Below are 12003 nucleotides of genomic sequence, written 5' to 3' on the forward strand. Positions count from 1 at the left end.
CCAAGCATAGAGGAATACTGTTTTCACTAGAATGAACTGAAATCAGGAAAACTGAGTTTTTAAATTGTTGCTTAAATAGAAATTGAAATTTTAGCCCAAGAAGCTATTGCAAAAGGTAAGCACAAAAGGGCATGAGACTGATGACAATTCTACACTAAAATGAATTCTGATCACCAGAGATGGGGGCAAGTATGACAGCTATCTGCCCAGGGCAAGGGGCTGAGCCAGGGCCCTGGGGAAAGACTTCAACCTGTGTGAGAAATAGGAACAGGTTTTAGAAGAGCAAAGAATTTTAAAGCTCCCAGTGCCTGTCAAGCAGGGGGAAGGAGCAATAGGCTGCAGTGGTAAGTAGACAATCCGTCAAGCAGAAGCTTGACCATTGCAGAGTGTGGCGAAGGCCTGTGCTATCTGCAGGAAGTGACTGCATTACTGAGCAGGGGCTGCTGGAGCCCTGGACACTGGAACTTCAGATGGCTGGGAACATTTCATTGTAGCAAGCTGACCCATGCCAAATGCTCTCCTGTAAAGGTGAAATTGCCTATACCCACATCTTTATTTAGCAATCTCGCCTTTAAATGAATGCACATATTTAACCTATTAACTTTGTTCTGACTGCATACTTGACTGGATTTCCCACTGCTGTCGTTTGATCATTTGCTGTTACGAGAGTGTCTCCATGGGGAATTTCTTTTCCTAGGGTTTAAAAATGAACTAGCAAGTTTTAATGTTAAATGATTCTCTTTAAAGGAGCTAGGATAATGGCATTGTTAATAATAACATTAATGGAACACTGCACCTGTCTAAGCAGTTACCTGCTTTACCTCATTTAATCCTCAGAACAACCTTGCCATCATCACCCAACTTCTTGCTCTCTGCTGCCCTATCTTGCACCTGGCCTTGGCAAGCAGAATTTCTCAGGCTCAGATCCCTGTCAGTGTCCCAGGCTGATGCATGGAAAATATTGCTCATAGACGTAGCTGTGATAGCCTCTCCGCGTGACTGCTCCTTCTGGTGAAACCACCTCTTTGACTGCTGAGCCTTTAATCAAGAACAACTATTTTTTTGAGCTCCTAGCAGATACTCAGTGCAGTGCTGTCTGACCTCTGCACTCGGGGGCCTTTATAAGTGTCACACATGGATTCAGAGGTGGGTGGAGGATGTGGATCAATCAGAGACCGTGAACCAGTCTCAATGGGTGGAAGGGGTTTGTATGGCTGAGAAAGGAGAGCAAAGTCATTGTAAGACAAAGAAATACTAATGGGAGATGTCTGTAATACTATTAATAATAAAAATATATTTAAAAAATAAATATTAAGTTAAAAGTAAGGAAGGGGATTTGACATTGGGTGGTAAACACACAATGCAATACACAGATGATGTACTTATAGACTTGTGCACTTGAAACCTATGTAATTTTATTAACCAATGTCACCCCAATAAATTTAAAAAATAAGAAGGGAGGCAATGAAAAGATAGTGACATGGGTTAGAGAAATCAAGAAAACTTAAATGAGAGAAAAAGAGGTTTTCCTTCAGAGTCTCAAATGAAGAACCTATGCAGCCAAAAGATAACCTACTCTTACAATTTTGAATAAGATTTGTCAGTTTGTAGTCTGTCAACTTTAATACACATACTGTGATCAAAGAGTTTATTGAATTTGTAATATTCTGTAGTAGTCTTTTAGTTTGATCATCTTGATTATTTTAGCTACATTCCACCTGGATTACCAGCTTGGTATTTAGGTAAGAAAATTTTAAGACAAAGAGTAGAAGTTAAAAACTAAAACTTTCATTGAATTGCTGGAATTTAACATTTGAAAATGCAGACACAGGCTCAATCCCCAAACACCTATGTATATCATCTATTTTCAACATGCGATGTCATGTTGAATATAATTCATTCATCGATTACTTTAACCACCAAGACAGATTCATATTGATAATAAACATAGATTGCTTTATGTAGGGTGTGTCCACATGTGCCTGAAGCAGAATGAACTTAATGGTATAAGTCCCACCCTTCTGCTCATCTGCCATTGCATCCTGCAAAATTGGGACAATGACTACACCTAACTTTTTTAAGATCCTTGAAACTACACATCTACCTCCAAAACTCCTAGCCCCACGTGTTTACTTATTTCTAAAATTATTCTCAATTTAACTTTTGTTCCTTTGTTTGGTTAATGGGAGTTGCCCCCTGTTAAAAAGCACTTGCCTTTGTATAAGACATTTTTACCTTGGTGAAGATACATTTATGGACCTCTCCCTTAAGGGACAAGAAGGCAAGTCAGAGTGGGGAGAGTGATAGCTTGCAGCTGGGGTAAAGAAGACAGACTGAATTCTTCACTGTTTGCTCGACTCTCTCTCTCTGTTCTACAACACATGACAATTTCTTAAATCTACCTGTACAAAAAGTCTTGTTATTTCGTAATAGTCTTCAGTCAAGCCTGTTTCATTTGGCATTATATACAACTAGAGGCCTGGTGCACAAAAATTTGTGCACTCGGGGGGGGGGGGGGAGGGGTGTCCCTCAGCCCTGCCTGTGCCCTCTCACAATCTGGGACCCCTCGGGGGTGACCACTTGCTTGCTGGCTTAGGCCTGCTCCCCAGGGGATTGGGACTAAGATGGCAATCAGACATCTCTCTGGCAGCCCGGCAGCCCTCGGGGGATGTCCACTTGCCAGCGGGGAGCAGACCTAAGCTGCAGTCAGACATCCTTAGCGCTGCTGAGGAGGCAGGAGAGGCTCCCACCACCACCACTGGCAGCCATCAGCCTGGCTTGTGGCTGAGCAGAGCTCCCCCATGTGAGAGCGCACTGACCACCAGAGGGCAGCTCCTGCATTGAGTGTCTGCCCCCTGGTGGTCAGTGTGTGTCATAGTGACCAGTCATTCCCAGTCATTCTGCTGTTAGGGTCAGTTTGCATATTACCCTTTTACTATATAGGATAGAGGCCTGGTGCACAGGTGGGGGCCGGCTGGTTTGCCTTGAAGGGTGTCCCGGATGAGGGTGGGGGTCCCCACTGGGGTGCCTGGCCAGCCTGGATGAGGGGCTGATGGCTGTTTTCAGGCTGGCCACACCCCGTTCAGGGTGGGGGTCCCCACTGGGGTGTCGGGCCAGTCTAAGTGAGGGGCTGAGGGCCGTTTTCAGGCTGGCGGGTGACTGAAGCTCCCAGCCTCTCCTTTTTTTCTTTTTTTTTTTTTTATTCTGGGATTTATTTACCTTCTATAATTGAAACATTGTTGCCGTCACTGGCACTCCCAGCTCTGAGGCCTTGGCCGGCTGAAAGCAGGTATCTGGGGTTTAACTTCTATAATTGAAACATTGTTGCTTTCGGGCTCAGAGCCGGGCCGCAGCAGGCGGGGAACCTTGGCTTCCTCCATCACTGGAGCAAGCAAGCCTCCTGCTCGCTTCAGCTGCATGGCTGCCGGCTGCCATCTTTGTTGGCAGTTAATTTGCATATCGCCCTGATTAGCCAATGGGAAGCATAGTGGAGGTACGGTTAATTACCCTTTTTGTCTTTTATTAGATAGGTTGCTTGTCTTATTGGAAATGGTAGTCTTTGGCCAGGGAAATTTGGGATGTTTGGAGAAAAATGACCTAGAGAAACAGATTAGCTGATCTTACTTGGTCTACTCCCCCCCAAATTTTTAAACTTTCTCTAAAGACCCTACATGCTACCAGAAGATTCTCCTTGGAAACAGTAGCCTACATCTGGGATTCCCAATCTTTTGGGACAAATTTGGCCTCTTGACAATTTCCCCTTTCTGCATAAAATGTTTTATAGCATGAACCACTTGTAAGTGTAAAGAACTTTGTTTTGAGGCTAGTATTTTTGAGAATTTTTTTTTTTGGAATGACTTCAAATTATTGGAGTCATCATGGCATGATGAGGACCATTGGTTCATCCCAAGTATCACCATTCTAGCCCAAAATGTTCATCTCCCAAAAGCCAGCTTTTGGAGGAGATTTGCAGCCACTGGGAGCCAGGCTGTTTTAGAGCTAGCTACTCCTTTGCCCCTCATCTCATGAGTGTCATTTATATCTGAGGCCTGTGGCATGGCCCTAAGGTCAGAGTGCTACATGAACAATTGTAAGAACGGAATGAATGCTTTATTTTCATGGCTGGTTCCATTTGCCACCAGATGGCTCTATTGTATCATAAGGAAATGCACACACGTAAAATCGGTGGGCTCCTAAAGCAAAGGGAAAAAAAACAGCAGCAGGTTTTCTGTTTTAACTTTTCATGTTGCTGCATAACTTTAATTAATTGTCTCAATAGCCAAAGAGCAGTCAGTAAGCACTCCAGTCTCCGTGGGGCCAGCGACTGCTATGTCCATGCCAATTTTGCACACACTTCTGCTTTTAAATGCAAAAAAGCAACTTTTGAACCATTTTACCCATCTGCTGATTTGAGCCGTATTAGCTGTGTTGTGGGGAAGGATGGTCTGATTCTAAACCAGGTAGTATCTTTGCTTTAATGGAACTTCTGATAAGAAAATGACAGGAAACAAGAGGGTCTCTGAATTCAGATGACTGTTTCTCAAGATAGGTGGATGTTTAAAATGTAGGCATTCTCGGTGACATCTCTTATTAGGAATGTAAAATTTTGGTCCTAATCTCTTGAGGGAAAGTTGTTTGTGTTGTTGATTTTTTTGTATCAAGAATAAAAGTTGCAAAACAACTAAATTTCAACATGGGCAATTTTATTCAAACTTTTTAAAGCTATTCATTGTTATACTTTAATATGCATTTTTACCCTTCCTTTAGAACCTAAATGTTAAATAAGGCTATTGCTTTTGTAATGTTTCATGGTTTTATTACTGTGTTGAAGAAGAAAAAAAGATGATGTGTGTGAGTTTATGAAGCCTATCTTTAGTCCATAAAGTTGTTTGAGACTTATGCTCAGGGACTTATCCATGTCAAAAAGTAATACTTGGTTGTTATTTTAAAGAAAGAGTCCCTGGGAACTGGACAGATGACGTTCACGTTGGCACATCTCAAGTCCTTGGAGGTTTGCCTGAAGGAAGCGGAAGAAAAGGCTAAAGCCTTATCTGAGCAGGTAATGCCTGTCATTGGTGATGGAAAGATGTGTTTCTCAGTGTTCAGTAGAGCAAGTGTCAATCTAAATACGTGCTGTGACCTCTGCAATTATTCACACACACACACACACACACACACACACACACATATACACACTCGCGCACACGTGTGCACACATACATACAGCATATCATTCATTTTACATATAGTAATAATTACTTTAATCTGTGTGGACCTTTTCAGCCTTTACAACTCCTTTTTACTATTATATTTTGATTTTCGTTCACCATAGCCCCTGAGTCAGGCAAACGATCTTTAAGCAAGTGGTTTTCCTGAATAAGTGAAGCATTATAAACAGATAAGCCCCAAAGTAAGGTAAAAACCTATAGGAACCACACAGAAGAAATTTTCTCAAATTATTTGAGGAAAGAGAATTTTCCAAATACTGGCTTCCCTCTTGATCTTTAGAAACTCACAGAAGCCAGGCAGGTCCTAGGAGGAGCCCCGCCCGTACTGGGCAGCCTGGGTGCTTTATAGGGGATCTGCGTACACAGCAGGTCTCTGACGTCAGACACAGCGAGTATGGGTATCAATAAAGCTCAGCACAGGGGCTGGACCATTTCCCAATAGGATTACACTTTGCAACAGCACAGTGTGTGGTGCAAACCCCATGATTACTGTTGTCCATTCTCCCTGGGCAGAGAGCTCAGCCCCAGAGAACAAAGGTGCCTAGAGCCTGAGTCCTACAGAGCCCACTGCTCACTGTTGGTGACAGACAGTGGAGGAAAATGGACAGCAGAAACTCTGAAATGTTATAAACGTCTATTGACTTATCGTGGTTTGATACATTATGATAATATATTCTTAGAAATTTTTGAAAAACAATTTTAAGAGTTGTTTTTGTTTTTCATAACAAAGGTTTGCCTAGAAAAATTTGATTGCATGACATGTTACAAGAATTTCTGCAGCAACTAGGGGGAAAGATGCTTGTGTGATGAGAAAAATAAGTATAATTAACATGGAAGGTAGTGGCACAAACACACATATGGCCTCTGTTTCTTTTTCAATTTACCAAAAGAGTGCATGTCTTACTTTGGGATGTGTTTTTGTGTGTGCGTCTGTTTTCATTTATTTTACTTATTGATTTTAGAGAAAGAGGAAAGAAGAGAGTGAAACCTTGATTTGTTGTTCCAATTATTTATGCTTTTATTGGTTGATTGTATGTGCCCTAACCAGGGATCTAACTCACAACTTTAGGGAATCAGGACGATGCACTAAGCTACTGAGGTACCTGGCCAGGGCCAGGATATGTGTATTGTTTACTGACTAAATGTGATTGATGCAAAGGGTCACGGGGGATTTACATCATTTAGTGAAAGGTGCTGCCCTAGGCCCAGAGCCTATTGGGAAAGTTTCCATGTCAGCAGCATGCCATAACCCTGGCTTGCCAACTGGTCTTTTCTCTGAAATAAATAAAAACAAGCCTTAAAACTGTGGCAATATTATGAAAAAAATAATAATGAACATGGGCACCATTTTAAAGGAAAAAAAACTAAGAATTTCTTACCCTCCATACTGGAAGAAATTTTTAATGGCTAACTAACAGAGGGCACCCCAGCTGGTATTAACTTTTGCACTAAGATATATGTTTATTGTGTAATTGAATATCTTTTAATTATTTCTCATTTAAATCAGTAAAATTCGATTCACCCACACAGCACTCAATCCTCTTATTCTTTATAAAATATTTTATTCAATACAAAGAGCCCCTAATATTTAAGATTCTTAACTCACTGATTCCTTTATGTAACATCAAAAATTAGATCTATTTTTTTTTTCAGCGTTTAGAAGATTCAATATATAAAACGGAAACTGGATTTTATTTACCTTCTTTATACCTAACATGAGTAAGATGCTAGTTAGGTGTTTCAGGAAGGATGATATATACTCGGGGCTTCTCTACCCAAGAGGTTCACAACCAAAATGATCAATGAAAGATGTAGAGAGTAAAAATCGGTATTTGTATGACTCCCAGATAAACTGCACAATATCATTAAGTTGCAGAATTTGTGTTATTTTCCTGAAGTATTGTCCTTGGAGTTGCCAAATTTGCACAACCAAGTGAATTCGATTGGAAGTTGGCAATGTTTTGAGGAAAAGGAGGATATAATGTGTAAAAAAAACAAAAGCACCTGACAGGCATTTTCAATATTATATTTTTAACTAAAAGTTGAGTATTTTACTAGGTTTGGCTGTCTCCACTGTTACTTTTGAAACGGGTTAATCAAATATAGACACTGTTCTCAGAGGATTTAATCCTGAAATTGTTGCTTCCTCCAGTGTTTTAGATTAGTCTTATTCTTGAAAAGATAAGAACATTCCACTCCCCTTTTAAATTCAGTAGATTATTTTAAAAATGGGATGACGGATAGTGAAATGGGAGGGAAGCAACTGACATTTCTTAATATACGAGATACGAGAATATTTCAGCATGGAACACCTGTCTCAAACAGTCAAACATTTGTCCACTGGGTGCCACTGTCTTCCTTACCAGGCTACGCCACTAAGTGTTTGCAGAAAGAGAAACTGTCTTTAGTATTCAAGACAACGACGGGTGTGTGTGTGTGTGTAGGAATACTTGTGCCTGTATACATCATGTATACATCTTAAGGCTTCTTTTAAGTATCATGATTTGTCACAAAGATGATGAGAATGCTAGCTGGCTTTCACTGGTAATCAAAATTGCCAGCCCTATGACTGAGCACAGGCCAGATACGCTGGCCTAGGGGGCTAGAAATGGGTGGGGAGAGGAGAGCAGAGGAAACGGCGGGAACAACGATTAGCGCTGTAACTCGGGAGTTGGAAGCTCATGGTGTGGTCAACCAGTGGATTCTGCCTTTGAGAAACGGGTAAATCTCATTGTCAGCCAAAATTTTACCCCCTGGCTTTGCCTCCTAGAGAAGAACAGAAAATTAACTCGGAATGAAAAGTATAGATGCCTGGGGTTTCATCTGCAATAAGACTCTGTTGGTCCTGGGCCTCAAGACCAACACTGAATCTTTCTAAGGTTACTTTCAGGAGGGTCTCTGTTTTTTCCCTGCGATTTTAAAAAAAAAAGGAAGAAAGCAGCTTAGAAATAATGAGAAAAATGAAGAGTTTGTGAGGTCACATAGTAAACAGAACTCTTGTTGGCTCCCCTCTAGCTAACAATTATTCTTTATTTCTCGGCAGTCATGACACCATTGCCAAACAGAAAAGAAATATGAGATCAGGATAATTTGCAATTATGGCTTATAATCTGGGCTATTCATAGCCATAATAAGCGAGTTTGCAACAATTTAGTTGGACAGAGTAAAAAGGGTCAGAAGAATCCAACTCTTGTCCTGGGTTACAATAGTAAAGAGCACAAAACATGACCAAGGTTTGCTAAAGAACACTCTTGATTGTGTTTTCTACAGTTTAAGATCAGTGAAAGGAAATGCCTGGAGATGAGCAGTAGATAAAGAACTCAAAGTGGGCGGTAGGAAAAAGGGAAGAGTGCTAAGGAAGAGAAGGAAAGAAGAGTAAAAAGGTTACTGGAGCAACTCATAACTGTGGCTTCTGCATGTGTGCTGGTGTTTAGCACCTGTGCAGTGGGAGGGACAAAGCCGCGCTGGGGGGGGAGGGGGGGTGCATTTTTGACCTGACACAAGCAAACATCCCGCAGCTCTTGTGCTGAGGAAATGTCAGGAGAACCCCCAGTTTCACAATGGAGCAGAGAGGCAGAGACACCCCAGTGCGCACCATGCGCGGGTGAGACAGTCCCTGAGGTGCTTCTGGTTCCCAGCTCCCAGCAGCAGGCCCCGAAGAGCGCAGGCTTTGTTCCTACTCCATTTCTTGCTACTAGTAGCTTTATGACCTTGGACAATTCACTTAATTTCTCCGAGTCACAGCTGTCTTATCTAGAAGGGGGTAAACATACTGGTTTCATAGGGCTGTTGTGAGGATTAAACAAGCGTACCTGGCTCTTAGTAGGTCCTCAATACAGATTCATTTATCTGCACTCCTGACAGTGGTCATAATTAAACTGTATGATTCTTTGTGTCATGGGCTGGTGTGTGTGTATGTAAGAAATTTCTTTTTTTTAAATTAATGTCTCTCAAAGTGTTTGAAAGCTACCCAGATATAATACAACAGCTTTTCCCCAGCCCTCACAATCATACAGTTTTTCAACCAAGGAAAGTCACCCTCCCTACCCCAGATCCCTTGTCCCCACTTGGCTTTCTCGCCACCTGCTTTCTCTTCTTCTCTTTCTCAGCTTTTCACTTGGTAAAGGGACTTAAGTAGCTAATCTTATTCTTATTTTCTGCATCATCTCTTTGGTCTTTTGTTGTTTTGCCCATTCTCTGATTTTGCCCAGCCTGGGAGCTAAATGGGCAGTGCTTGTGTCTGGTCATTGCAGGGTTTTCTTAAGGAAATTGGAGAATGGAGAATGGGGGGGATCTGTGATCATTCCCCACCAAGGAGGTGAGTCCAATAACAACTATGTAGTCAGAATTAGCTTCAAGCATCTTCTAGATACCATACCCAGCAAAATATTAGTTATTTATTAGTATTAGTTTACATAATAAACACTAGCTGGGAAAGAGATGTCATGATTTGATGCAAAAGCTAGGAAGTGGAATGTTTGGGGGCGGGGGACTTGACCTTTACTCTAGCCTTTTATTTTCAGGTAGGAATGAGACAAGACACAGCAAGAGGAATCTTTATCACCGTTTGGAGCATAAAAATAATGTTGCCCCTTTTCTTTTCATAAAGAGAGATGTATTGGTGATACCCACAATGCAAAGAAATTTCCATGGAGATGACCGTGATTGTTTTATTTCCCAATTTTGGGGAAAAAACACATATGAACCTTTTTCTTACTTCTTGGTAGTAGCTTATATGGCAGTGCGGTTTAATTTTTTTCCTTACCTGGTGAGGAACATTGCCGAAGGCCAAAAATAAAACTTGTAACAGTGCCTTCCTGTATCCTCACTCTGTAGTGAACTTGACCATTTATGTAACATTCAAAGAAGATTCTTTTTCCTACCCTCCCCGTGCCCCCGCCCCCCATCTCCTTGCCTAAGGTTCTTCTCCAAAGAATAATAGGAGCAATGATGAGGACAAAGAGTGAAAGGGGGTGCAGTGAGGGGGTGTTTAAGCTCGGATCCTGCAGGAATGTGTGCCTGCTATGTATCATAAATGATAGACAGTGAGTGAAGGAATTGACATTTATGAAGCATCTACAGTGTTCTCTGCTGAGATTTATAGATGTTCCATGTGATCCACACAAGAACCCTCTGAGGGGCTCTATTATTGAAACCCCATGAAGAAAATGAGACTTAAAAACATTATGTCACTTGCCCAAGTCATACAGGTAATAAGTGGTGAAGCTGATGTTAGAACCTAAGTATTTTTAAAATTCAATGCCCTTATTCTTAAGAACATGTGGTCACAGGCCAAAGCCATTTAAAAGAAGTTTCCTACTCAAGCAATTCTGAACAACAAGAACTTACCTTGGTTCCCAAACTGGAACCTGGAGGGCTTGTTAGACTGGGCTCTATTCCCAGAGTTTCTGACTTAGGAGATCTGGGTGGGGGATCAAGAATTTTCATTTCTAGCAAGTTTCCACTTTAAGCTGAAGCTAAATTCCAGCCCTAACACAATCCTACAGGCCCAGGTTCCTCTTCACCCTTGATCTGTGCCCCCCAAACACAGGAACTGATGAATTAGGTAGGATTAGTCTTGGGTGCATAAAACAAACAACTCAAATAAAAATGGCCTGAACAAGTAGATGTCTATTTTTCACTCATGTAAAGTCAGTCTAGACACAGGCAGCTGAGGACAGGCGTGGTGGCCCCCCGCAATGTTCAGAGGCCTGGGCCTTGTCGCCTCAGGTATTCACAGACAGACTTCCATCCTCAAAGTCCAAGATGCAGCTGTGCCTGCAGCCATTCTAGTCATGTGTCAGGCAGCATGAAGAAGGAAAAGACAAGTACAAAACAGGGATAGGCAGCTCCCAGCTTAGCAGCCCCTTTGAGAGCTTTTCTCAAAAACTCCCTTAACAAACTTTGATATATCCCTGACCACTGCTTATCCCATGGACTAAAAAATGTGGATATTTACTTGGACACACTGCCTTTCCAAGAGCATGGGGATCCTTTTATTACGAAGAGGAAAATAGATATTAGCCTGGCAAGTTGCAGTCTCTGCCTGGCTCATTCTACCTCTTGACCTTACTGTAGTACCTAGTGCTTTGTCCTGGTAACTTTAATGTTCTTTTGCATGTGGATATCCAGTTTTCCAGAACCATTTTTTGAAGAGATGATTCTCTCCCCATTGTAGAGTCTTAGCAGCCTCATCAAAACTCACTTGTTTATAGATGTATAACACTTTAGACTCTCAATTCTATTCCATTGCTCTATAAGTGTGACTTTCATGCAGTACTGTTGTTTGGAAACCCCAGAGAAATTTTTGAGCTGGAACTTAAATTCAGTCTCCCACATCCTTTACCAACACCCTTTCTTAGTGTGAGAATCACAATGAGCCTCTCCTACTTAGGCAATAGCTTGGGTTTGAATAAATCTTCTAACTGATCGTTTACCTTTAGCACTCGGTATAAGCAAGCAAACACAAAGACAAAAGACTAGTATGTTTGACTCTAATAACCAAGTTATTCATCATTTTATACCTAAGAGTCTAAAATAAACTCCCATGATTTGCCTCTCAGTGTTCAATCTATATTTTCTTTTTAAAATTTTCTCTTTATTGTTGAAAGTATTACAGAGGCCCCTCTTTTTCCCCCCTTTGCCCTGATCCACCCCACTTCCGCGTCCCCCACCCAGGCCTTCACCACACTATGGTCTGTGTCCATGGGCTATGCATAAATGCATATAAGTTCTTTGGCTAATCTCTTCCTGCCCCTCTACCCCCACCCCTTCC

The 12003-nt window shown here is 41.6% G+C and overlaps 1 protein-coding gene across 1 annotated transcript in view; it reads left to right on the top strand.

The window, feature by feature from the left end:
* CCDC192 (coiled-coil domain containing 192) overlaps positions 1-12003 on the top strand; it is a 214159-nt gene that overhangs the window by 24219 nt on the left and 177937 nt on the right. Inside the window, exon 3 of the mRNA XM_070411498.1 lies at positions 4952-5059. Within this exon, the coding sequence (XP_070267599.1) occupies positions 4952-5059 (108 nt within the window). The remainder of the gene's footprint in view (positions 1-4951; positions 5060-12003) is intronic.

The sequence above is a fragment of the Myotis yumanensis genome, unplaced genomic scaffold, assembly GCF_028538775.1.
Source record: "Myotis yumanensis isolate MYYU_CA2020_CCGP unplaced genomic scaffold, mMyoYum1.0.hap1 SCAF_4, whole genome shotgun sequence".
NCBI lineage: Eukaryota > Metazoa > Chordata > Mammalia > Chiroptera > Vespertilionidae > Myotis > Myotis yumanensis.